This window comes from Engystomops pustulosus, chromosome 9 (assembly GCF_040894005.1).
Source record: "Engystomops pustulosus chromosome 9, aEngPut4.maternal, whole genome shotgun sequence".
Classification (NCBI taxonomy): Eukaryota; Metazoa; Chordata; class Amphibia; order Anura; family Leptodactylidae; genus Engystomops; species Engystomops pustulosus.
This window is the reverse complement of record NC_092419.1, coordinates 114,030,539-114,058,199: the sequence shown is the minus strand read 5'-3', so window position 1 is coordinate 114,058,199 and position 27,661 is coordinate 114,030,539. Positions and strand designations below refer to the sequence as shown.

At 51.8% G+C, this 27,661-nt stretch overlaps 1 protein-coding gene across 1 annotated transcript; it reads right to left on the bottom strand.

Moving 5' to 3' along the window:
• Positions 1–3,840: 3,840 nt before the first annotated feature.
• NOTCH1 (notch receptor 1) lies at positions 3,841–27,655 on the bottom strand. Its single transcript, XM_072125833.1, has 31 exons — positions 27,611–27,655; positions 16,368–16,490; positions 16,049–16,282; positions 15,809–15,964; positions 15,536–15,721; positions 15,336–15,449; positions 14,516–14,629; positions 13,471–13,704; positions 13,271–13,381; positions 12,640–12,832; positions 12,404–12,549; positions 12,215–12,328; positions 11,405–11,524; positions 11,000–11,152; positions 10,687–10,915; positions 10,403–10,604; positions 10,154–10,307; positions 9,877–10,061; positions 9,660–9,792; positions 9,296–9,553; positions 9,102–9,214; positions 8,447–9,015; positions 7,870–8,289; positions 7,637–7,788; positions 6,929–7,148; positions 6,675–6,765; positions 6,382–6,547; positions 6,004–6,302; positions 5,713–5,860; positions 5,520–5,617; positions 3,841–5,420 (listed from the first exon to the last, which is right to left on the bottom strand). The coding sequence occupies exons 1-31, from the start codon at positions 27,645–27,647 to the stop codon at positions 4,011–4,013; spliced, it is 6,882 nt and encodes a 2,293-aa protein (XP_071981934.1). The 5' UTR covers positions 27,648–27,655; the 3' UTR covers positions 3,841–4,010.
• Positions 27,656–27,661: the final 6 nt, after the last annotated feature.

The window sequence follows — 27,661 nt, the reverse complement described above, 5'->3', positions numbered from 1 at the left end:
TACCCCAGAGCTGCACTCACTATTCTGCTGCTGGTGCAGTCACTGTACATACATGACATTACTTATCCTGTAGTGATCCTGAGTTACATCCTGTATTATACCCCAGAGCTGCACTCACTATTCTGCTGCTGCTGCAGTCACTGTGTACATACATGACATTACTTATCCTGTACTGATCCTGAGTTACATCCTATATTATACCCCAGAGCTGCACTCACTATTCTGCTGCTGGTGCAGTCACTGTGTACATACATGATTACTTATCCTGTACTGATCCTGAGTTACATCCTGTATTATACCCCAGAGCTGCACTCACTATTCTGCTGCTGGTGCAGTCACTGTGTACATACATGACATTACTTATCCTGTACTGATCCTGAGTTACATCCTGTATTATACTCCAGAGCTGCACTCACTATTCTGCTGCTGGTGCAGTCGCTGTGTACATACATGACATTACTTATCCTGTACTGATCCTGAGTTACATCCTGAATTATACCCCAGAGCTGCACTCACTATTCTGCTGCTGGTGCAGTCACTGTGTACATACATGACATTACTTATCCTGTACTGATCCTGAGTTACATCCTGTATTATACCCCAGAGCTGCACTCACTATTCTGCTGCTGGTGCAGTCGCTGTGTACATACATGACATTACTTATCCTGTACTGATCCTGAGTTACATCCTGTATTATATCCCAGAGCTGCACTCACTATTCTGCTGCTGGTGCAGTCACTGTGTACATACATGACATTACTTATCCTGTACTGATCCTGAGTTACATCCTGTATTATACCCCAGAGCTGCACTCACTATTCTGCTGCTGGTGCAGTCACTGTACATACATGACATTACTTATCCTGTACTGATCCTGAGTTACATCCTGTATTATACCCAGAGCTGCACTCACTATTCTGCTGCTGGTGCAGTCACTGTGTACATACATGACATTACTTATCCTGTACTGATCCTGAGTTACATCCTGTATTATACCCCAGAGCTGCACTCACTATTCTGCTGCTGGTGCAGTCACTGTACATACATGACATTACTTATCCTGTACTGATCCTGAGTTACATCCTGTATTATACCCAGAGCTGCACTCACTATTCTGCTGCTGGTGCAGTCACTGTGTACATACATGACATTACTTATCCTGTACTGATCCTGACTTACATCCTGTATTATACTCCAGAGCTGCACTCACTATTCTGCTGCTGGTGCAGTCACTGTACATACATGACATTACTTATCCTGTACTGATCCTGAGTTACATCCTGTATTATTCTCCAGAGCTGCACTCACTATTCTGCTGCTGGTGCAGTCACTGTGTACATACATGACATTACTTATCCTGTACTGATCCTGAGTTACATCCTGTATTATCCTCCAGAGCTGCACTCACTATTCTGCTGCTGGTGCAGTCACTGTGTACATACATGACATTACTTATCCTGTACTGATCCTGAGTTACATCCTGTATTATACCCCAGAGCTGCACTCACTATTCTGCTGCTGCTGCAGTCACTGTGTACATACATGACATTACTTATCCTGTACTGATCCTGAGTTACATCCTATATTATACCCCAGAGCTGCACTCACTATTCTGCTGCTGGTGCAGTCACTGTGTACATACATGATTACTTATCCTGTACTGATCCTGAGTTACATCCTGTATTATACCCCAGAGCTGCACTCACTATTCTGCTGCTGGTGCAGTCACTGTGTACATACATGACATTACTTATCCTGTACTGATCCTGAGTTACATCCTGTATTATACTCCAGAGCTGCACTCACTATTCTGCTGCTGGTGCAGTCGCTGTGTACATACATGACATTACTTATCCTGTACTGATCCTGAGTTACATCCTGAATTATACCCCAGAGCTGCACTCACTATTCTGCTGCTGGTGCAGTCGCTGTGTACATACATGACATTACTTATCCTGTACTGATCCTGAGTTACATCCTGTATTATATCCCAGAGCTGCACTCACTATTCTGCTGCTGGTGCAGTCACTGTGTACATACATGACATTACTTATCCTGTACTGATCCTGAGTTACATCCTGTATTATACCCCAGAGCTGCACTCACTATTCTGCTGCTGGTGCAGTCGCTGTGTACATACATGACATTACTTATCCTGTACTGATCCTGAGTTACATCCTGTATTATATCCCAGAGCTGCACTCACTATTCTGCTGCTGGTGCAGTCACTGTGTACATACATGACATTACTTATCCTGTACTGATCCTGAGTTACATCCTGTATTATACCCCAGAGCTGCACTCACTATTCTGCTGCTGGTGCAGTCACTGTACATACATGACATTACTTATCCTGTACTGATCCTGAGTTACATCCTGTATTATACCCAGAGCTGCACTCACTATTCTGCTGCTGGTGCAGTCACTGTGTACATACATGACATTACTTATCCTGTACTGATCCTGAGTTACATCCTGTATTATACCCCAGAGCTGCACTCACTATTCTGCTGCTGGTGCAGTCACTGTACATACATGACATTACTTATCCTGTACTGATCCTGAGTTACATCCTGTATTATTCTCCAGAGCTGCACTCACTATTCTGCTGCTGGTGCAGTCACTGTGTACATACATGACATTACTTATCCTGTACTGATCCTGAGTTACATCCTGTATTATCCTCCAGAGCTGCACTCACTATTCTGCTGCTGGTGCAGTCACTGTACATACATGACATTACTTATCCTGTACTGATCCTGAGTTACATCCTGTATTATACCCCAGAGCTGCACTCACTATTCTGCTGTTTTTGGAAACTGTCAGCAGGTTTGAGGACATAACCCCCTCACTCAACATAGTGGCAGTCTGTTAGTACAACCTATGTACAGTACAGTAGTTTGTGCACCAAGCAGGTGCGGCAGGGCGTGCCCCTCATTCATTGAACATTTCATATTATTTTAATATGATTTATTTTAACAAAAAAAGTTTACAAAGTCATAAAAAAAATACATAATTTTTTTGCAAACTACAATTTTGCAGTCGATTCATACAATATTTGTTGCTACTTTCTAGATTTTTTTCCCCCCCATTTCTCTTTACAATACACTTTGTGAGCTGCCGGCCTGTAGCCACACAATAAAGGGGGGTGTGGGGGCTGGATTACGGGGGTTCAGCTCTTCTTCTAGGTTAGTCGTTAACGCTTTTTACATGTCCTTGTGACCTCTGCAGCAGGTGACGGTCATTAATCTCTCTCCTCCGGATGAGTGTTCATAAGAGCGGCCGCTGTTGAAACGTCTGAGAGTCCCGGTCCATAACTGCAGCAGACGCCCCGAAACCTGAACCGTGACACGGATCAGGCCATACGCACGTGGACTTTTTAAACAAAATCCACTGTTTAGGAATTTTCTCTATATACAAAGTTTAGAAATGCCACAGGCTTGTACCAAAAACATCACTTCTTTGTGTTTTCCTTGCCGAGACATGTCCAGACAGCGACCAGAAGGACATCCAGCTATGGGGGGGGGAACATGCGATGCCCCCTGCTCGTAGCCGCGCCCAGGCCTGTACTAGATGAAGAGCCAGCAGAATACTGGAGACAGCTCAGACTATTTCCACCCGTCCTGGGGGGCTGATGGTTTTGTTCTTTACAATCCGTAGAAGGGGAGGGCAGAATAAATATCATCTATTAATACAAAAGAATCCGTCCTTACACTCTGCACAATAAACATTTATAGATTTTGTTTTATATTTTAAAAAGGCAGGAAGATAAAAAAAAAAAACAAGTGTAAAACATAAATATAAAGGGGCAGAATTCTCTGCGTTTTGTTAAAAAAAAAAAAATAAAAAAAAAAACAACAACAAAAGGACTTAAATAAATTAAAAAAAACAAAACTTGTTCTGGTCTCTAAAATATAAAATTGAATAAAAAGGTTTTATAGTTTGTCTTGCATTTCGGTGTCTGACCTCTGCGCAGCGTCGAGGCCTCGCTTTATGGCTCCTGCAGAGTTTTATTTGAAAGCCTCAGGAATGTGGTTATGTTGAGACTGGATATTCGTTGGAGGACTGGATATACCCTCCGACCAATCAGACATATTGGAATGAGGGGAGGAGCTTGACCATTGGTCTGGCGACTCAGGGGATGGGGTCAGGAAAGGATGGTCCGAAACCTGTAATTGGTGGCTGGGGGTATTGTCAATGGGAGAAGAGTAACTGTGCTGCGAGGGTGGCGTTAGGAACTGGGTGGTGGGCATGGATTGTGCCAGGGTGGCTGGCATGGAGCCTGCCAGGATCTGGGTTTCCTGGGGCATAATAGAATGGAGGCCATTGCTTGCCAACTGCTGCATGTCCGACTGCACCAAGTCATTCCCGCAGAAGGGTGCGCCTATGTGGGTGCTCGATGCAGACGTGGCATTGTGTTGTTGCTGCTGCGGTTGTTGCTGCTGCTGCTGCATACTCTGCTGCTGGAGCTGTAAGTTTTGTTGGAGCTGCTGCATTTGCTGAGCTTGTAGGAGATGAGGCTGGCTGGACATCCTTGTGTTGGGAATAGCCTGATAGGTCATCATAGGTGACAGAGCTGTGTTGGGCAGGCCGCCATGTAATGAGGTCATCAGGCTGTGCTGCAGAGCTGCTGCAGTTTGCGGATGGTTAGTTCTCATGGGATTGTACTGACCAGTGACCATCCCGTTCTGCAGCCTCAGCCAGTCACACTGACCATTCATCGCTGATCCTCCCACTGTGAACTGCATGGAGCCTCCATTCAGGACTGTGCTGGGGCTGGATACTGAAAGGTGAGCGAGACGGGGCGTCATGGACTCAAAACCCATCCGGCTACTGCCAACCAGCTCCTGCTTGGAAGACATATTCATGTGATTCATACTGATGTGTGTATCGGGCATATTGGTCAGGTGGTTGAGAGGCATTGATGGAGATTGCTGGAATGGAGAGGTCATCAAGGGTGGAGAAGACACATCAGACAAGTATCCATGAGGAGACTCCAACGAGTCCACAGGAGAGAGGACACCAGAGCTGTTGTTATCCAGAAGCCCACCCTTCCCATCTTGAGACTTTTTCCTCCTGGCTTTGAGGTCTTTCGAATCCTTGCACCCGGGAGCCTTGGCGTTTGGCTTTCGAGCTTTCTTTCCTTGCACTGTTGGCTTCATGTTTCCAATGTAACCATTGGGGGAGCAGATGGGAGATAAAGTCGGAGCACCCATGGGACCATTGTGCAGCTGTGGACTCCTCACAAGGTTATATTCATCCAACAATCGGACGATATCGTGGTGCATGCGCTCTTGTGCAATGTCACGTGGAAGGCGGTCCATGTGGTCTGTGATGTCTCGGTTTGCGTAGTGATCCAGAAGAACCTTGGCTGTTTCGTAGCTTCCTTCTCTTGCAGCCAGGAACAAAGGCGTCTCTTCCTGCAAGTAAAATTTAGGAAACGGTTAGCAATACATTCCCCATTGTTCATCCACTCATCGAGTTCCAGTGACCCGACAAAGTGTGATGAATATCCTCACCTTGTTATTTTGCATGTCTTTATTGGCGCCATTTTTCAGGAGAACGGTTGCTGCATCCACATTATTCACGGCGGCCGCCCAATGTAAAGCCGATTTTCCTGGGGGAGGAGGGAAGGGGAACACAAATCTTTAAACAATTCTCAGAACGCACAGGAACTGTATGTGACGGATGAAATAGCGTGTATGTATTTACCGAGCTCATCCACTGCGTTCACATCTGCGTGGGAGTTGATGAGTTCTTCCACCATACCCTCCACAGCCAGACGAGCCGCCAAGATAAGTGGAGTCGTGCCATCGTTCATGCGAGCGTCCAAATCAGTTGCTCTGTTCCGAATGAGAATCTGCAGAAAAACATGTAGCAATGAACCAGAACTGCACGGACATCACATCTTCAGAGGCATCGACTAGAGTGAAATATTTATAAGGATCCATTTACTGGATCATGGATCACAAAATGTGAAAGTAATACTAGTAGACTACACACCTGGAAAACGCCTTGAGCATCGGCTGCCACTGCAGCGTGAAGAGGAGTCCTCCCCATGTTGTCCGGGACGTTGGCATCGGCACTGGACTCCAGCAGCCGTTTAGCAGCGTCAGCGCGGGCGTAGCGAGCAGCCAGGTGCAGGGCCGTCTCTCCAGTCCGGTCAGTCTGGTTGTGCAGATTTGCACCTTGACCAATGAAGTCAGAGATCATGTTGGCTGAAGCATCTTCCTCCTCCTCACTGTTCCCAGTCTCTAGACCTCCTCCGCTGCACGCTGCAATCATTAGCGGGGTAAATCCATCTGCCAGGAGAATAAGAGTCAGTTTAAGGAGATCGCAGCTATTATCTGGGGAGAACACTACAAAAACCCCTCAGCTTACCGGGTCCTCGCACGTTCACATCCATGCAGTCAGTATCAATCTCTCCTTGTGGTGGAGTTGGGGCCATAGATGGAGCTCGGAGATCTGCTGCGTCCAGATGTTGCTGAGTCCACTGTCTGTGGTCAGTCTGATCACCAAGATCAGGAAGTATGACATGATCATCAAACTGAGGGAGAAGACCGCATTCAGCACAGGATACCCCCTTCTTACTTATAGACTACGCAGATCTGTTACTGGAGCCCGTTAGAGAATACACAAGCCCCAAAACTAACCCAAAGTGCTGCGCTTCTTACCCGGAATCTCTTGCTTTCTGACGTTTCCTCATCTCCCCACTCATTTTGATTATCATCCATCAAAGAACCATCTGCAGAATTTTTTAGGGGTCTTTTGTAAAAATAAAAAAACAAAAAACAAAACAAAGATTAATGTTGAACATTGCATTGTGGCAGTGGATATGATTAACAGAATGCAAAAACAAAAAAAACAAACTATACAAAAATCATAAGAGAAGGGATGTTCTTCAGAGAATTATCTGGAAGTCACTTACTTCAAGCCGACAGAATCCTCCCCGAGGGGCTCTCGCCTCTTCTTTTTGGTTGGCTCTTTTGTATTGAATCCTTCTGGAAACCAGAGATGACCATGTTCCCGGCGTCTTTTCTTGTTGAGAATGATGACTCCCACCACAGCAAAGATGACGAGGAGGACACACAGGCTGACGCCTAAACTGGGAAAGAGGGTCGTGGGGGACGCTGGAGAGGCCGATTCACCTGAAAGTAACCAGGAGAAGCTCGCTGAGACAGACATTAAGGCTGCATTTCAAAGCTCCAACACAATGGAAATGAACTGAATTTTCTTAAACCAAAAAAAAAAAAAAAAATCATTCCAAAAATAAGATTATTTTCCGTCACTCATCAGAATTGCAAATTACCCTTAAAATTCTCTCCTGCCCCCAAACGGCAGCATCAGGAGACAGGTTTTCTTTACTCCTTTAAGAAAACGGATTAATCAACTTCACATCACTGCGCTCTCATTGAGCTGTTAAGACGGGGGATTTACATGGGATTTTCTAGATAAGGGTTCTAGCACCTCGTCTACGATATTGATCAATTTCTCTCGCGCTCTTAAAGAATTAATGATCCTGATGTAAATCCAGTCAAAAGGAGAAAAAATACTTGAAAGGAGTTTTATTTACTAAGATTGACAGAGAAAACCCCTTCTGCACTGCACAGACACCTGGAGTGTACTGGGTACTCACTTCTGACGGCTTCTATCTTGTACGGGAGGTCTAGGTTGCCCAGAGAAGCCAGAGCCCCCAGGAACGCCGCCACGTCCGTGGCACTGTTGAAACACTGTTGAGTGGAGGTCTGGAAACACTGGCGATTATCTATCTCCAAGTAGACAATTGACCTGCGGGGAGGGTTAGAACGGTCACTACTTTTCCGGCACGAGGAGTAATGACTGTGTGCTATAAGGAGATCCACTACCTACCCCTTCACCTCCAGCTGGTCCAGTTCTCTGCGGTACCTGGCAGAGATTAGGGATTCTGTCACACTGCTGAAGATGGCACTGGGGGCGTCGGACCATTCTCTGGTTGACCTTTTGATGTGGTGCTTCCTAAGTTCCTCCTTATTTCCATAGTATGGGAAGATCTTATAATCTCCGTGCTCGTTCTTCTTAAAGACAACATTGGTGTGCAGGATTCTGCTCAGCTCTCGTAGGAAGTCCACAGAAATGTTCTTAAGCTTTTCGGGGGATACCAGGACTACCACCACCAGGGTGCCATCTGCCAGTTTCTCGGGCATATTGTTGGCACAGTCCAGACCGTCCCACTCACACTCTGCATTGTTGCAGCCTTGGTCACAGTGGCCGTCCTGGAAGTGGTCCTTGCAGTACTGGTCATAGAGTGGACTGGAAAAAGTAGGAAAATGGGTTCAGTTATAAGACCAACTTTGACTTCAACATAAGATGTGCTACCAAATGTGCACCGTTCTCCATCACATCCATTCCCTATGGCCTTCACTCCCTTTCCTGCTCTCCACCAACCTCCTCCTATAGAGTAACTTACTTGCACTGGTTGTCGATGCTCTGGCAGTCAAATCCATCATAGAGGCATCCTGCGTTGTTGCACTGAGAGTCGCATTTACCGTCGTTGAAATATTTCCAACACTGAAGAGCATTGGTGCAATTCTTCCAAGGATCATAGAAGTCCAGGGAGCAGTCTCCGCCATCCCAGCCACAGGCATGAGTGTTGCAGTTAGTGTTGCAGACCTTATTCCCAGCCTGACCCGCACAGAGGTCAATTTTGCAAACATCCTCGAAATGTGGAGGGTCAATGTCCTGCCCCGGGCCGCCTTTAAAGCCATAGTCTAAGAAGTGGCAAAAGAGACCATTGAAGTTCTGGGGGCAGATGCACTGGTAGAAAGGCTCCTCTGTGACAAACTTGCATGTGCCACCATTGTAACACGGGCTGGAATTACAGGGGCTGTTGACTGGATACTGGCACAAGGGTCCGGTGAAATCATCTGGACAGACACATTTAGGGGTCTTGAGGGCTGATATACAAGTTCCACCATTGTGACAAAGAAGGTTCCCGCAAAGACGAGTGTCATATTCACAAGTGGCACCATCAAAGCCCTGTAATACACACGAGTATACAGATATTAGATGCATGTAGTACTACCCCACACTGCATGGTGCACCCTACCCCAAACCCTTCTTACCGGAGGACATTTGCAGATGAAGCCTCGCTCTGTGTTACTGGCTACAGCACAGGAACCTCCGTTTTTACAAGGTTTTCCTTTGCATCCATCAAGCAGGGACTCACAGCGTAACCCTAGAAATATAAGGCAGCAGATAAGGGATGCAGGTATCCACAAAGAAGAAGAATAGAGTCCCAGGCCGGGAGGGTCATCACCTGTAAACCCTTGGCGGCATTCGCAGCGGTAGTTGTTCACCAGCTGGACGCAGTTCTGAGTCCCTCGGGGATCACAAGGGTTGGAGAGGCATTCATTCACATCTCCCTCACAGCGCTCACCCACAAAACCGGCCAGGCAATTGCAGTGGTAGCCGCCCACGCGATCCACACACTTGCCACCATTGAAACATTTAGGTTCCTGGTTGGGTCCCTCGTACAGCGGGTTGCAGTCATCGATGTTGATTTCACAGTGAACGCCTGGACGATAACAGGAGAAAATGCTGAAGATAGGAGCTACATGAAGGAGTCCATCATTCTAGGCACATCTACATGGTACAACATGCAATATCCCCATCTAGTTTACCTTGGGTGCCTCTGGGACACGAGCACTTATAGGTGTTGATTAGATCAATGCAGGTTCCTCCATTTTGGCAGGGGTGAGAGTGGCACTCATTGATTTCCTCAGAACAGTTAACCCCGTGGTAGCCAGCAACACACTGCAGAAGATTAGAATACGTAACAATGAATATACAATCATGTAATCCCAGGAGCGGATTATTTGGCACTGGGTTGGTGCTCACCTCACAGGAGTAGCCTCCCAGGTAGTCGGTGCAGGTGGCTCCATTCTGACATGGGTTGGGGGTGCATTCATCCACCTGCTCCTCGCAGTAGCTTCCGGTATACCCGGGCTGACACAGACAGTAGTGGGTGTTTCCAGTATCACGACAGGAGCCGGAGTTCCTGCAGAGATTATTGATGTCCACACCTGGCGACGGAAGTGATGGAGTGCGATTAGAGATAGGACAGCAAATAGAGGAAGCAAGTACCATGTGATCCTGACCTCCAAGGTGCCCTTACCTCTCTGCAATGCAGCCACCTCACACGAGACATTGGGGACATCACAGTACAGGCCGGTCCAGCCGCTGTTACACTCACAGCGATACAGGTTGTTGGTCTGCCAGCATTTCCCTCCGTTTTTACATGGAGAAGAGTCGCACCACCTCACCAGGTTCTGCACAAATGGTTCCGTGTAGTTGCACAGGGTTAGAAAATACTCTTATCTGAAGCAAGAATAAGAATCCTAGCACTTAAGTATTCAGTACTTACCTGGCAGTTTAGTCCGGTGTAGCCCTGTGGACAGGTGCACTTATAGGTCCCGTAGCTGTCCTGGCATGTGCCACCATTCAGACACGGTTTGGAGTCACACTCGTTGATGTCATGCTGACAGTAGTTTCCGGTGAATCCGGGAGGACACTGACAAGTGAAGGCGTTTATCCCATCGATGCACGTGCCACCATTGAAGCAGGAGCTGGAAAAGGGAATAGTAGTGAATGGAAGAGAAAAGTAAGTGCACAATGAGCACTTGAGTGGAGTGCGAGCTCCTGCGGTACCTTTCTGTACAGTCTGGGGTGTTGATTTCACAGTGGATGCCACTAAACCCAGAAGGGCAGGTGCACGTGTAGCTGTTCACACAGTCCGTGCAGTTGGCCCCGTTCTTGCAGGGATTGCTGGCGCACTCATTAATATCCTCTTCGCACTTTTGCCCACGGAAACCCGGCAAACAGTTGCAGTAGAATGTATCGATCCCATCAGTACAAGAGCCGCCATTGTGACAGGGGTCTGAAAATTAGGGAAGGGACAATCAATATCTCTCATTCCCTCCATAAAAAGAGGGCCCAAAGACGTCATGGGGCTGGCACTCACTCGGCTGGCAGTCGTTGATATCAGTCTCGCAGTTCCTGCCTGTGTACCCGGCTTTACAGATGCACTTGTAGCCGCCATTGGTGTTCTGACACAGGGCGCCGTTTCGGCAGGGGTTCTTCACGCACTCGTTTATATCGATCTCACAGGTTTGCCCTTTGGAAGGAAGAAAACAACCACAGTGAGGAAATAGGTGTGGATGGAAAGTCACTCAGCTGGATGATCAAACAACGCCAGAGGAGTCCATGGCAAAGGATTTATAATATCTAGTTACTAGAAGGGCAAACACGGCAGAGCCCTTGTATGCGACACAATAGGATCCATTACAGAAACGGGGACACGGCTGCAGTGATCCCTCTCCATACAGCAATTCCTACAGATACTTCTCACACTACAATGAAGATTTACCTTGCCAACCCGCGGGACAGATACAGGAAAAACTCTCAAAGTCTTCGGATTCTTGGCATTTCCCATCATTTTTACAGGGGCTATTTGCACAGGGAGCCAAAACGTCTTCACATGTGGCCCCTGGAGACAAGAGATCAGCAGTGTTAGTAAGGCAGAGACCCCCATGTTATAATAAGTCCCCCCATTCAGATTTTATCCTGGAATGTTATTTGCAGCCGTCTAAATAATAAAAAAACATAAAGTATCAAAGACGGCAGAAAAATATTATAGGAAGAATCAAATCCTAGGAAACTTGTGTTCTCCATGAGGTGCTATCTGCTGTATCCAGAGCTGGGACTACCCTCGCTGGGTTACTGTGGAGACCGGGGCCAGGCAGGAAATTCAATAGGGTTTCCTGTAATTGTGCACATTGCCATTTTCATGGAAGGGGAAGCAGGAAGGCGGTGAGCAGGATTTGACTTGGACAGCTATTCCCATCTACTGCAAATCTGTCAAAATATTCCCTCCCCCGCCCACCAGGGCTCAACCTGCATACGATAGCCTGAAAAGCATCCAAAATACCACCAGCACATATCCCTAGCACAGAGGATTTTTCCACCCTGCTCCTATGACAGGATCATGGAAGAGACTCCTCACAGGGCCTTGTTTGCAGGAAAGTGGTGTTGTTTTTGGAGAGACAAGGGTGATGAGGGGGCTACGGATGGGTTTTCCAAGCAAAATATTTTCTTGCCTTTTCTTGGAAAATAACAATGAGCATTAGGCAACTTCCACTGGCAGAGGCTCCAGAGTATAGGGTCCACACCCACCTACCTGTGTAAGGTAACATGCAGATACACTTGTATCCAGCCACATCGTCAATGCACGTCCCCTCATTGAGGCACGGGTTGGAGGCACACTCATTGATGTTCGTCTGACAATTCAGTCCTACAGAAGAGAGGAGGGATTAGGGACAGACAAGGTAAAGCAGAGCTGGTCTGCACAGGGTGACCAGTTACTTACCGCTGAAGCCCTCCTTGCAGGTGCAGATGTAGCCACTCGTCATGTCCTTACATGTTCCCCCGTTCATGCATGGATTGGAGTCACACTCATTGTTATTAATGTCACAGTTGGTTCCACTCCAGCCTGAATCGCAGTCACATTTGTATCTGCAGAGCAGGTCATTAAAGGTCATCTTCAGGCAAACTGAAGCCACAGGAATAGCCCTAAACACTGATATTTGTCTGGTGAATACTTACCCATTGATTCCATCACGGCACAGCCCGTGGATACAAGGATTGCTCCTGCACTCGTCCACTTCAGACAAACACATTAGTCCCTGGAAGCCTTCGGGGCAGGTACACCTGAAGCCATTGATGAGGTCTTCGCAGGTGCCCCCATGGTGGCAGGGATTGCTGGCACACTCATCAATATTCATGTTACACATCTTTCCTGGATATAGAAAGAACACAAACTATTACAATATGGCGGCTCCCAAGAGAAGAATTTATAAGCCATGGAATGGGAGAAGCGGCTGTGTCCTGCAGGACCCATTCTCCAGTTACCTGCTAACGTTTCCCATGGGAGCGAGGCCCTTGATGGGACGTACACTGAACATTTATCGGCATAAAAGCTCCATTGATCACAGGACAGATGAGGAATTGGCTTCCATAGAACAAGGCTATGCACAGGTGGGCAGTGGACCGTCCATCAAAGGATCTTATTAACCTTCCCCAATAATACACAGCAGTCAAATGCAGAAATCTGAGCTGCCCATTCATCTGAATGGAATCTCTAATCTCCATCCTCTGGTGCCTTTACTATCACATCATCCAGGCAGCTCTCTGACCTATTGTTATATCCTACATGCAGACTGATTTAGTATCTTACCTGTGTAGCCGGGCTCACAGGTGCACTCGTAGCCATCAATCTTATCGATGCACTTCCCAGAGTCGCAGGGATTGCTGGCACAGTCGTCCAAATTCACTTCACAGTTGATCCCTGAAAAATGTGTTTTCATTTTTACATTGTAGCGTGTGTTCGGCTTCTTGGGTGGTATATATATATATATATGCCCTGATGGGGCGTACCTGTGGTTCCTTTAGGACATTGGCACATGTAGCCGTTGACTTTGTCCACACACTCTCCTCCGTTCTGACAGGGCATGCTCTGGCACTCGTTAATGTTGGTGTCGCACCTCATGCCAGTGTATCCGGGCCTGCATTCACAAGTAAAGGTAGCGATGCCATCGATGCAGGTCCCGTAGTGGCAGGGGTCAGGCTTGCACTCATCGATATCCACTTCACAGTGGCGACCAGCAAATCCTGGAAAAAAGCAAATATTTTAAACCACCACATGGCACAGCCATACACAATGTCCTCATCTTCCCCTTATCATGTGATCCCCCTCATGACAACCAGATAGCAATGAAGGGACTGGAGGGTCAGGTACCACACAGGGAAATTCAGGAATCAGCACTATAATTGTATGGAGAGTTTGTATGTTACCCCACACTACCCATTAGGGTAAGAAGATGGGCAGGAAAGTTATCACCTAAATGTTAAATCTCAGTCTCTAAGAAAAAACAATGGGAAAATAAGGAGACTGAAGCCATTAATTATGGAAAGCTGAAGTCTCCGTCTTCTCCATTTACTAGAACAGGGCTCTGACTGCACTTGGTGGAAATAAGAGGCTTTCATCGCTGGCCGCCATTCACAGGAGCGCGATTAGAAGTTATTCAGCTGTGAGCGCTCCCTGCCATGACAATGGTGGCATTGTGTCCCTCCAGGCTCATGTCATCGTCATTCGCAGGCTGCTGCTCAACACAGAAAGAAGGGAAAAAAATTCCCTTTCTGCTAAGCAACCTCAAACTTTTCCCGCGTCTTCTGGCTGGCGAGAGGATAAAACACAAAAGGAATAAAGAAAAGGCCCCTGTGTGCTGACAACACCTCTGCCCCGCGCTCCACATGGGGAACTCTCCGCTTTCACTCTAATTGCGACACCAAAGCTGCAGACATCTGCTCGGGCACAGATCACTTTCCAGAGTCTTTTATCCTGAATCTATTGGACTCTGCAGCTCTAATCCTCTGCACAACCACAACCCTCAGCATTTGTGTCTGTCACACTAGACGTTACCTTCTGTGCACTGGCAGTGGTAAGCGTTGGGTCCGTCCATGCACTTGGCACCATTTTTGCAGGGTGTGCTGGCACACTCATCAATGTCATACTGGCACAAGTGCCCATTAAAACCTAAAGAAAGGAAACCAAAAGATGTATAAATTGTGGAGTCATGAATTACAAGGATATGGAGCAATGTCAATGTGAGCCCTGACTGCATTACAGGGGCCATGAATGTACCAATGTGAGTGGGGTCTATCAATCAAGGGGGCACATGCTGAGCAGGCAATGAATGTCCAGCTTAAAAACAGCCAGCGGGTGCCTCACAGCTCGAAACCGGTCTGTGCATTACAGCCGGGGACCCAGGAAAGCTTATGGCTCAGATAACAATTTGCCCAGCTTCACACCACACCACAAAGCTAAAAATCCCCTCCTCGTCCAAGCCCCAGGCCGCCTGAGACCTAAGGAACCGGGGGTCTAATAATGACTCTCCTGATCCTTTGCCATGGAGGAGCCCAAGCGCGTGCTCTCCTTAGGCACCTACACAGCTTCCCGTGGGTTATCATAGATCCTCTGCATCAGGAATGAAAGGGGACGGAGCCCCCCAGCGCACACATTCTTTTCAGAGATTAGACGTCTCCTTCTGGGCTGCAGTCATCCCGTGCCCTCATGTCTGCCACATTCTGTACACTGTACCAGTCTCTGCATAGTACATGATCAGGATACAGCAGCCCAATCATATCAATCAAATCCACAGCCGGGTCTGCCCATGAGCATGAAGGAGCAGCGGAGCTAGCACCTAGACAGACATCGCTGTCCTATCGAGCCTCTCCCTCACCTATGGGACATTCGCAGTGAAACTCGTTGATTTTATCGATACATCTTCCATTGTGTAGGCAGGGGCTGCTGGCACATTCGTCTGTATTGATTTCACAGAACTTCCCTTCGTAACCTAACAAATGAGAGGGTAAGAGTTCATAGAGTGCAGGTTAGAGAAGGTGCATGCCCTGCCCCTTGTACAATGGGTGATGCCCGCACCTGGCATGCATATACACTGGAACTCTCCAATCTGGTCCAGGCACGTGGCATCGTTCTGACAAGGGTTGGAGAGACACTCATTGACATCGATCTCACAGCGAGGTCCGGTGTAGCCGGGGAGGCAGTTGCACTGAAAAGAGCCCTGGGTGTTGATGCATTTTCCACCATGCTCACAGGGGTTGGCACCTGTGCGGTCAAATGAAGAGTTAATGTCACTTTCCCTTTATGTCCCATATGAAATTATCTAAGGACTGGGATTAAAGTGCTCCTTACCGAGAGAACACTCATCCACATCGTGGTTGCAGGCAGGGCCCGTGTACCCCGAGGGGCAGGTGCAGATGGCTTTGCCATTCACTGGATTGGTATCACAGTTGGAGCCTTCATTGCAGGGATTGCTGATACAAGCATCGTCCAGGTGACACAGCAAACCTGTAATGCAAGACGGAAAGCTGAGGCCTCAAGTATGGAAACAAACGTATGAGAAATAAGCTGGGTAAGACGGCCGGTCCTCACCTGTGCGTCCGTGTGGGCACTCGCAGTAGAAGGATGCCACTCGATCATGGCAGGTGGCCCCGCTGTTGCAGGCAGCATTGGCACAGTCATCGATGTTCTCGCTGCAGTCTTCTCCGGTCCAGCCATTGACGCAGACACAATTGTATCCTCCGTGGGTATTGTGGCAGGTGCCCCCATTCTGACAGGCGTTTGGCATCAGTTGGCACTCGTCAACATCTTCGGTGCAGTACTGGCCTGTCAGACAGAAGACAGATTATATATAGTATACAGATCTATAGATAGATGCGTTTTTCCCAGTGTGTACAGTAACAAGGCGCACCTGTCCAGTCAGGGGAGCAGCGGCAGTTGTAGGTGTTCACCCCGTCCACACAGGTCCCTCCATTCTTGCACTGGTTTCCAGGACAGTCGTCGATATTCTCCTCACAGTTTTGACCAGAAAATCCTATAAGAGGAGATAAAACATGCACAATAAGTCAAAAGACCAGCCGTAAAAACACAGGAAATTAGACACTTCCTCACCAGCGGAACACATTTTATATCAAAAGGCCAAAATAATCCCCCAAGTCAAGACAAGATGGCGGCCTGTGTAGTGCGAGGGAGAATTGCCGCCACTTGTAGGACTTGGCTTTACACACAGCACGAGGAGTTTATCTTCAATCAATTACTGACATGGAATCTGTTTTGTTTGCAAAGGGCAAGAAACATTGAGCAACAAGTGAGATTACAGCGAGTGCGGCAGGAATCCGCGTGCCAGGGAGGAGACGGGCGCGGACAGGTCATAAAACCCCAGATACAAGACTTCTATGGCTGCCGCCAGCTCCACCACAAGAGCAACATGCGGCCAGTTACTCATTAAGCAGCTACTGCTGCATCTATCAGGGCAACAAAGAGCAGCAAGCTGTGTGTCCAGCACGACAGAACATGGGGTTTAAGAGAAATAGCTAGAATGTATCCTACTGACCGATGTGTGCTACCTGCACCGATACACTGTAGCAAAGAGAGGACAAGAGAGATTTTGCAGCTACTGTGTCAACACTTGTTAAATAACTTTCAGCTACAATGGCCGAGCCGTGTATATATGTATACAAGACTGAAGAAGTTACAATAAGTTTTACTGTGAGAAAAACAAACTTTTCCAGTTGCGTGTGAGATGACTGTACACACGGCGAGGTACCTGATAAATCAGTGCGCAGGTGTGAGAACCAGGCCGGCGCCATAAATCAGACCCACAATGTCAGTGATAAGAGCAGGAGCTTTCCTGCAGCCAGAGGCCAGGACACAAGTGCCGCAGCAGAGCCCGGGAGCGGCCATTACTGGGAGTGAATGTGAACAATGCTGCACCATCCCAGCTCCTGTTTACACTGACAACATTGCCGTTCAGCCGAAACCTGAGCCGCACATGTTTACCCCACAACAAGAAACAAGTCTTTCCTCAAGTGTTTGCTGCCTCCAGGTCTGATGGAAACCCCCTGCAGGAAGGATGGACACAGGTCCCGCAGCAGCGCCAGGTGTGATGAATGCAGGACCCCCTGCAGGAAGGATGGACACGGGTCCCGCAGCAGCGCCAGGTGTGATGAATGCAGGACCCCCTGCAGGAAGGATGGACACGGGTCCCGCAGCAGCGCCAGGTGTGATGAATGCAGGACCCCCTGCAGGAAGGATGGACACGGGTCCCGCAGCAGCGCCAGGTGTGATGAATGCAGGACCCCCTGCAGGAAGGATGGACACGGGTCCCGCAGCAGCGCCAGGTGTGATGAATGCAGGACCTCCTGCAGGAAGGATGGACACAGGTCCCGCAGCAGCACCAGGTGTGATGAATGCAGGACCCCCTGCAGGAAGGATGGACACAGGTCCCGCAGCAGCGCCAGGTGTGATGAATGCAGGACCCCCTGCAGGAAGGATGGACACAGGTCCCGCAGCAGCACCAGGTGTGATGAATGCAGGACCCCCTGCAGGAAGGATGGACACAGGTCCCGCAGCAGCGCCAGGTGTGATGAATGCAGGACCTCCTGCAGGAAGGATGGACACAGGTCCCGCAGCAGCGCCAGGTGTGATGAATGCAGGACCCCCTGCAGGAAGGATGGACACAGGTCCCGCAGCAGCGCCAGGTGTGATGAATGCAGGACCCCCTGCAGGAAGGATGGACACAGGTCCCGCAGCAGCACCAGGTGTGATGAATGCAGGACCCCCTCCACCCTCCGCCAGCAGCTGCTCTTTGATCCCTCCGGTTTTTATGTGATAAAATGTCCCGGGCTCCATGTGCTGCTGCAGACACCTGCCCCACAAGCCCATAAAATCTATGCGCCTATTGTTATGTGGCTACAAAGTACCAAGCAGGTTAATGTTTCCCAAGTCTTAACCTAAGTGCCTGGGATAAGAGCCCAGAGGAGGCCTAAAGATTCACAACTCAAAGCAGCACAGGAGAGAGAACCCAGAGAATGCATGTGCGAGGGGCGGGGTATGCATGTGCGAGGGGCGGGGTATGCATGTGCGAGGGGCGGGGTATGCATGTGCGAGGGGCGGGGTATGCATGTGCGAGGGGCGGGGTATGCATGTGCGAGGGGCGGGGTATGCATGTGCGAGGGGCGGGGTATGCATGTGCGAGGGGCGGGGTATGCATGTGCGAGGGGCGGGGTATGCATGTGCGAGGGGCGGGGTATGCATGTGCGAGGGGCGGGGTATGCATGTGCGAGGGGCGGGGTATGCATGTGCGAGGGGCGGGGTATGCATGTGCGAGGGGCGGGGTATGCATGTGCGAGGGGCGGGGTATGCATGTGCGAGGGGCGGGGTATGCATGTGCGAGGGGCGGGGTATGCATGTGCGAGGGGCGGGGTATGCATGTGCGAGGGGCGGGGTATGCATGTGCGAGGGGCGGGGTATGCATGTGCGAGGGGCGGGGTATGCATGTGCGAGGGGCGGGGTATGCATGTGCGAGGGGCGGGGTATGCATGTGCGAGGGGCGGGGTATGCATGTGCGAGGGGCGGGGTATGCATGTGCGAGGGGCGGGGTATGCATGTGCGAGGGGCGGGGTATGCATGTGCGAGGGGCGGGGTATGCATGTGCGAGGGGCGGGGTATGCATGTGCGAGGGGCGGGGTATGCATGTGCGAGGGGCGGGGTATGCATGTGCGAGGGGCGGGGTATGCATGTGCGAGGGGCGGGGTATGCATGTGCGAGGGGCGGGGTATGCATGTGCGAGGGGCGGGGTATGCATGTGCGAGGGGCGGGGTATGCATGTGCGAGGGGCGGGGTATGCATGTGCGAGGGGCGGGGTATGCATGTGCGAGGGGCGGGGTATGCATGTGCGAGGGGCGGGGTATGCATGTGCGAGGGGCGGGGTATGCATGTGCGAGGGGCGGGGTATGCATGTGCGAGGGGCGGGGTATGCATGTGCGAGGGGCGGGGTATGCATGTGCGAGGGGCGGGGTATACATGTGCGAGGGGCGGGGTATACATGTGCGAGGGGCGCGGTATACATGTGCGAGGGCCGGGGTATACATGTGCGAGGGCCGGGGTATACATGTGCGAGGGCCGGGGTATACATGTGCGAGGGCCGGGGTATACATGTGCGAGGGCCGGGGTATACATGTGCGAGGGCCGGGGTATACATGTGCGAGGGCCGGGGTATACATGTGCGAGGGCCGGGGTATACATGTGCGAGGGCCGGGGTATACATGTGCGAGGGCCGGGGTATACATGTGCGAGGGCCGGGGTATACATGTGCGAGGGCCGGGGTATACATGTGCGAGGGCCGGGGTATACATGTGCGAGGGCCGGGGTATACATGTGCGAGGGCCGGGGTATACATGTGCGAGGGCCGGGGTATACATGTGCGAGGGCCGGGGTATACATGTGCGAGGGCCGGGGTATACATGTGCGAGGGCCGGGGTATACATGTGCGAGGGCCGGGGTATACATGTGCGAGGGCCGGGGTATACATGTGCGAGGGCCGGGGTATACATGTGCGAGGGCCGGGGTATACATGTGCGAGGGCCGGGGTATACATGTGCGAGGGCCGGGGTATACATGTGCGAGGGCCGGGGTATACATGTGCGAGGGCCGGGGTATACATGTGCGAGGGCCGGGGTATACATGTGCGAGGGGCGGGGTATACATGTGCGAGGGGCGGGGTATACATGTGCGAGGGGCGGGGTATACATGTGCGAGGGGCGGGGTATACATGTGCGAGGGGCGGGGTATACATGTGCGAGGGGCGGGGTATACATGTGCGAGGGGCGGGGTATACATGTGCGAGGGGCGCGGTATACATGTGCGAGGGGCGCGGTATACATGTGCGAGGGGCGCGGTATACATGTGCGAGGGGCGCGGTATACATGTGCGAGGGGCGCGGTATACATGTGCGAGGGGCGCGGTATACATGTGCGAGGGCCGGGGTATACACGTGCGAGGGCCGGGGTATACACGTGCGAGGGGCGCGGTATACATGTCAGACACGGCATATATGAAACTGGAATACTGGAGAGGAGTCTCATGCACATGGATGGACCCAGTACTGGTGTCTAACCGACATCTAAATGACTGAGACCTCTAGGTACACAGCCAACTGGTGGTCACATTACCTACAGACCTCCAGGCACAGAGTCCCCTGATCCTACTGGTTACAGACTGACCTCCAGGCACAGAGTCCTCTGATCCTACTGGTTACAGACTGACCTCCAGGCACAGAGTCCCCTGATCCTACTGGTTACAGACTGACCTCCAGGCACAGAGTCCTCTGATCCTACTGGTTACAGACAGAGCTCCAGGCACAGAGTCCTCTGATCCTACTGGTTACAGACTGACCTCCAGGCACAGAGTCCCCTGATCCTACTGGTTACAGACAGAGCTCCAGGCACAGAGTCCTCTGATCCTACTGGTTACAGACAGAGCTCCAGGCACAGAGTCCTCTGATCCTACTGGTTACAGACTGACCTCCAGGCACAGAGTCCCCTGATCCTACTGGTTACAGACTGACCTCCAGGCACAGAGTCCCCTGATCCTACTGGTTACAGACAGAGCTCCAGGCACAGAGTCCCCTGATCCTACTGGTTACAGACAGAGCTCCAGGCACAGAGTCCTCTGATCCTACTGGTTACAGACTGACCTCCAGGCACAGAGTCCTCTGATCCTACTGGTTACAGACAGAGCTCCAGGCACAGAGTCCCCTGATCCTACTGGTTACAGACTGACCTCCAGGCACAGAGTCCTCTGATCCTACTGGTTACAGACTGACCTCCAGGCACAGAGTCCCCTGATCCTACTGGTTACAGACAGAGCTCCAGGCACAGAGTCCCCTGATCCTACTGGTTACAGACAGAGCTGCAGGCACAGAGTCCCCTGATCCTACTGGTTACAGACTGACCTCCAGGCACAGAGTCCCCTGATCCTACTGGTTACAGACTGACCTCCAGGCACAGAGTCCTCTGATCCTACTGGTTACAGACTGACCTCCAGGCACAGAGTCCTCTGATCCTACTGGTTACAGACAGAGCTCCAGGCACAGAGTCCCCTGATCCTACTGGTTACAGACAGAGCTCCAGGCACAGAGTCCTCTGATCCTACTGGTTACAGACTGACCTCCAGGCACAGAGTCCCCTGATCCTACTGGTTACAGACAGAGCTCCAGGCACAGAGTCCCCTGATCCTACTGGTTACAGACTGACCTCCAGGCACAGAGTCCCCTGATCCTACTGGTTACAGACTGACCTCCAGGCACAGAGTCCTCTGATCCTACTGGTTACAGACAGAGCTCCAGGCACAGAGTCCCCTGATCCTACTGGTTACAGACAGAGCTCCAGGCACAGAGTCCTCTGATCCTACTGGTTACAGACTGACCTCCAGGCACAGAGTCCCCTGATCCTACTGGTTACAGACTGACCTCCAGGCACAGAGTCCTCTGATCCTACTGGTTACAGACTGACCTCCAGGCACAGAGTCCCCTGATCCTACTGGTTACAGACAGAGCTCCAGGCACAGAGTCCCCTGATCCTACTGGTTACAGACAGAGCTCCAGGCACAGAGTCCCCTGATCCTACTGGTTACAGACAGAGCTCCAGGCACAGAGTCCTCTGATCCTACTGGTTACAGACAGAGCTCCAGGCACAGAGTCCCCTGATCCTACTGGTTACAGACAGAGCTCCAGGCACAGAGTCCTCTGATCCTACTGGTTACAGACAGAGCTCCAGGCACAGAGTTGCCTGATCCTCCATTGTGCCTGGAGGTCTGTCATTAATAAGGAGGCTCAGGCGACTCTGTCCCTGGAGGTCTGTCAGTAATGAGTCGCCTGACCCTCCTTATTACTGACAGACCTCCAAACCTTGAGTCGCCCACCCATACATCATAGGGATCACAGGAGGTGCTTTCTAATTCTGATCTCATTCTGATCTGCAGCACCAGTGACGCTATAGGACAATGAGAGGAGAACGGGGATCTATATGTCTATCTTGCTCCACACAGGAGTCTCTTCATATTTATGACTTCTTGTGAGCAGAGGAGGAAGAAATAACTTCCGCTTTGTGTGAGGCGACGCTTCCTGTTCTAGAATCCTGCAATGTGTGCAGCTTGCAGGGTCAGCACCAGCCTAGAAGCCAACGTTTCAACCATGAGGGGAAAAGTGCAGCAAAACCCCAAATATGTGGCCACAAATATCACTCCTGGGGCACGACAGCTCCTTCAGGGTGCCATCAGTCCTGCATCCATTAGAGCTATGAAACTGTATATGCAGCTCTGGATGTGACTTGAGTATAGAAACTGTAAGTAATATAACGCTGGAGCATTTGCACGGTTCCTCAGATGACCCTTGAAGGCGCTGGGCAAGACCCAATGTAAGAGAGAATCAGCCACTGTATAAAAGCCCAAGTCATTGCTACGAGTGAACTGCCACATCCTCGTATTGTGGATGGAGGCAGCGAGCGATTGTCTCTGCAACAAACAAAACACTTCCTGCTGCTGCACGGGAATCCGATGTCTACACACACCGTGCCGCAGGCCAGCACTAGGCAATACGGAGGGACCTATACAGTCATGGGAGCTGCAGGACCCCCACTGCTCTACACTACACACACCGTGCCGCAGGCCAGCACTAGGCAATACGGAGGGACCTATACAGTCATGGGAGCTGCAGGACCCCCACTGCTCTACACTACACACACCGTGCCGCAGGCCAGCACTAGGCAATACGGAGGGACCCCCACTGCTCTACACTACACACACCGTGCCGCAGGCCAGCACTAGGCAATACGGAGGGACCTATAGGACCCCCACTGCTCTACACTACACACACCGTGCCGCAGGCCAGCACTAGGCAATACGGAGGGACCTATACAGTCGTGGGAGCTGCAGGACCCCCACTGCTCTACACTACACACACTGTGCCGCAGGCCAGCACTAGGCAATACGGAGGGACCTATACAGTCGTGGGAGCTGCAGGACCCCCACTGCTCTACACTACACACACCGTGCCGCAGGCCAGCACTAGGCAATACGGAGGGACCTATACAGTCATGGGAGCTGCAGGACCCCCACTGCTCTACACTACACACACCGTGCCGCAGGCCAGCACTAGGCAATACGGAGGGACCTATACAGTCATGGGAGCTGCAGGACCCCCACTGCTCTACACTACACACACCGTGCCGCAGGCCAGCACTAGACAATACGGAGGGACCTATAGGACCCCCACTGCTCTACACTACACACACCGTGCCGCAGGCCAGCACTAGGCAATACGGAGGGACCTATACAGTCGTGGGAGCTGCAGGACCCCCACTGCTCTACACTACACACACCGTGCCGCAGGACCAGCACTAGGCAATACGGAGGGACCTATACAGTCGTGGGAGCTGCAGGACCCCCACTGCTCTACACTACACACACCGTGCCGCAGGCCAGCACTAGGCAATACGGAGGGACCTATACAGTCGTGGGAGCTGCAGGACCCCCACTGCTCTACACTACACACACCGTGCCGCAGGACCAGCACTAGGCAATACGGAGGGACCTATACAGTCGTGGGAGCTGCAGGACCCCCACTGCTCTACACTACACACACCGTGCCGCAGGCCAGCACTAGGCAATACGGAGGGACCTATAGGACCCCCACTGCTCTACACTACACACACTGTGCCGCAGGCCAGCACTAGGCAATACAGAGGGACCTATACAGTCGTGGGAGCTGCAGGACCCCCACTGCTCTACACTACACACCGTGCCGCAGGCCAGCACTAGGCAATACGGAGGGACCTATACAGTCATGGGAGCTGCAGGACCCCCACTGCTCTACACTACACACCGTGCCACAGGACCAGCACTAGGCAATACGGAGGGACCTATAGGACCCCCACTGCTCTACACTACACACACTGTGCCGCAGGCCAGCACTAGGCAATACGGAGGGACCTATAGGACCCCCACTGCTCTACACTACACACACTGTGCCGCAGGCCAGCACTAGGCAATACAGAGGGACCTATACAGTCGTGGGAGCTGCAGGACCCCCACTGCTCTACACTACACACAGTGCCACAGGACCAGCACTAGGCAATACGGAGGGACCTATACAGTCGTGGGAGCTGCAGGACCCCCACTGCTCTACACTACACACACCGTGCCGCAGGCCAGCACTAGGCAATACGGAGGGACCTATAGGACCCCACACTGCTCTACACTACACACACTGTGCCGCAGGCCAGCACTAGGCAAAACGGAGGGACCTATACAGTCATGGGAGCTGCAGGACCCCCACTGCTCTACACTACACACCGTGCTGCAGGCCAGCACTAGGCAATACGGAGGGACCTATACAGTCGTGGGAGCTGCAGGACCCCCACTGCTCTACACTACACACACCGTGCCACAGGCCAGCACTAGGCAATACGGAGGGACCTATACAGTCGTGGGAGCTGCAGGACCCCCACTGCTCTACACTACACACACCGTGCCGCAGGCCAGCACTAGGCAATACGGAGGGACCTATACAGTCGTGGGAGCTGCAGGACCCCCACTGCTCTACACTACACACACCGTGCCGCAGGCCAGCACTAGGCAATACGGAGGGACCTATACAGTCGTGGGAGCTGCAGGACCCCCACTGCTCTACACTACACACACCGTGCCACAGGCCAGCACTAGGCAATACGGAGGGACCTATACAGTCGTGGGAGCTGCAGGACCCCCACTGCTCTACACTACACACACCGTGCCGCAGGCCAGCACTAGGCAATACGGAGGGACCTATAGGACCCCACTGCTCTACACTACACACACCGTGCCGCAGGCCAGCACTAGGCAATACGGAGGGACCTATAGGACCCCCACTGCTCTACACTACACACACCGTGCCGCAGGCCAGCACTAGGCAATACGGAGGGACCTATAGGACCCCCACTGCTCTACACTACACACACCGTGCCGCAGGCCAGCACTAGGCAATACGGAGGGACCTATAGGACCCCCACTGCTCTACACTACACACACCGTGCTGCAGGCCAGCACTAGGCAATACGGAGGGACCTATACAGTCTTGGGAGCTGCAGGACCCCCACTGCTCTACACTACACACACCGTGCTGCAGGCCAGCACTAGGCAATACGGAGGGACCTATACAGTCTTGGGAGCTGCAGGACCCCCACTGCTCTACACTACACACACCGTGCCACAGGACCAGCACTAGGCAATACGGAGGGACCTATAGGACCCCCACTGCTCTACACTACACACACCGTGCTGCAGGCCAGCACTAGGCAATACGGAGGGACCTATAGGACCCCCACTGCTCTACACTACACACACCGTGCCGCAGGCCAGCACTAGGCAATACGGAGGGACCTATAGGACCCCCACTGCTCTACACTACACACACCGTGCCGCAGGCCAGCACTAGGCAATACGGAGGGACCTATAGGACCCCCACTGCTCTACACTACACACACCGTGCTGCAGGCCAGCACTAGGCAATACGGAGGGACCTATAGGACCCCCACTGCTCTACACTACACACACCGTGCTGCAGGCCAGCACTAGGCAATACGGAGGGACCTATACAGTCTTGGGAGCTGCAGGACCCCCACTGCTCTACACTACACACAGTGCCACAGGACCAGCACTAGGCAATATGGAGGGACCTATACAGTCGTGGGAGCTGCAGGACCCCCACTGCTCTACACTACACACAGTGCCACAGGACCAGCACTAGGCAATACGGAGGGACCTATACAGTCTTGGGAGCTGCAGGACCCCCACTGCTCTACACTACACACCGTGCTGCAGGCCAGCACTAGGCAATATGGAGGGACCTATACAGTCGTGGGAGCTGCAGGACCCCCACTGCTCTACACTACACACAGTGCCACAGGACCAGCACTAGGCAATACGGAGGGACCTATACAGTCGTGGGAGCTGCAGGACCCCCACTGCTCTACACTACACACAGTGCCGCAGGCCAGCACTAGGCAATATGGAGGGACCTATACAGTCGTGGGAGCTGCAGGACCCCCACTGCTCTACACTACACACACTGTGCCGCAGGCCAGCACTAGGCAATATGGAGGGACCTATACAGTCGTGGGAGCTGCAGGACCCCCACTGCTCTACACTACACACAGTGCCACAGGACCAGCACTAGGCAATATGGAGGGACCTATACAGTCGTGGGAGCTGCAGGACCCCCACTGCTCTACACTACACACACCGTGCCGCAGGACCAGCACTAGGCAATACGGAGGGACCTATACAGTCGTGGGAGCTGCAGGACCCCCACTGCTCTACACTACACACACTGTGCCGCAGGCCAGCACTAGGCAATATGGAGGGACCTATACAGTCGTGGGAGCTGCAGGACCCCCACTGCTCTACACTACACACACTGTGCCGCAGGCCAGCACTAGGCAATATGGAGGGACCTATACAGTCGTGGGAGCTGCAGGACCCCCACTGCTCTACACTACACACAGTGCCACAGGACCAGCACTAGGCAATATGGAGGGACCTATACAGTCGTGGGAGCTGCAGGACCCCCACTGCTCTACACTACACACACTGTGCCGCAGGCCAGCACTAGGCAATATGGAGGGACCTATACAGTCGTGGGAGCTGCAGGACCCCCACTGCTCTACACTACACACAGTGCCACAGGACCAGCACTAGGCAATATGGAGGGACCTATACAGTCGTGGGAGCTGCAGGACCCGCACTGTTCTACACTACACACCGTGCTGCAGGCCAGCACTAGGCAATACGGAGGGACCTATACAGTCGTGGGAGCTGCAGGACCCCCACTGCTCTACACTACACACAGTGCCACAGGACCAGCACTAGGCAATATGGAGGGACCTATACAGTCGTGGGAGCTGCAGGACCCCCACTGCTCTACACTACACACCGTGCTGCAGGCCAGCACTAGGCAATACGGAGGGACCTATACAGTCGTGGGAGCTGCAGGACCCCCACTGCTCTACACTACACACAGTGCCACAGGACCAGCACTAGGCAATATGGAGGGCCCCCCAATGCTCTATACTACACACCCCACACAACACTAGGCAGTGTAGTACTCGAGGGTCTTACCTGGCAGACATGTGCATTCATAGGAGGTGTCGTCCATCTGCCGGCAGGTCC

What these genes read in the sequence shown, in the direction of transcription:
- NOTCH1 (XM_072125833.1), bottom strand. Translation starts at nt 27,647, where the DNA reads ATGGACGACACCTCCTATGAATGCACATGTCTGCCAG. An exon ending in ACCCCAGACTGTACAGAAAG is followed by an intron (nt 10,605 to 10,686) that starts GTACCGCAGGAG and finishes TCCCTTTTCCAG; the next exon opens with CTCCTGCTTCAATGGTGGCA. An exon ending in GTGTCCCAGAGGCACCCAAG is followed by an intron (nt 9,554 to 9,659) that starts GTAAACTAGATG and finishes GTTATCGTCCAG; the next exon opens with GCGTTCACTGTGAAATCAAC.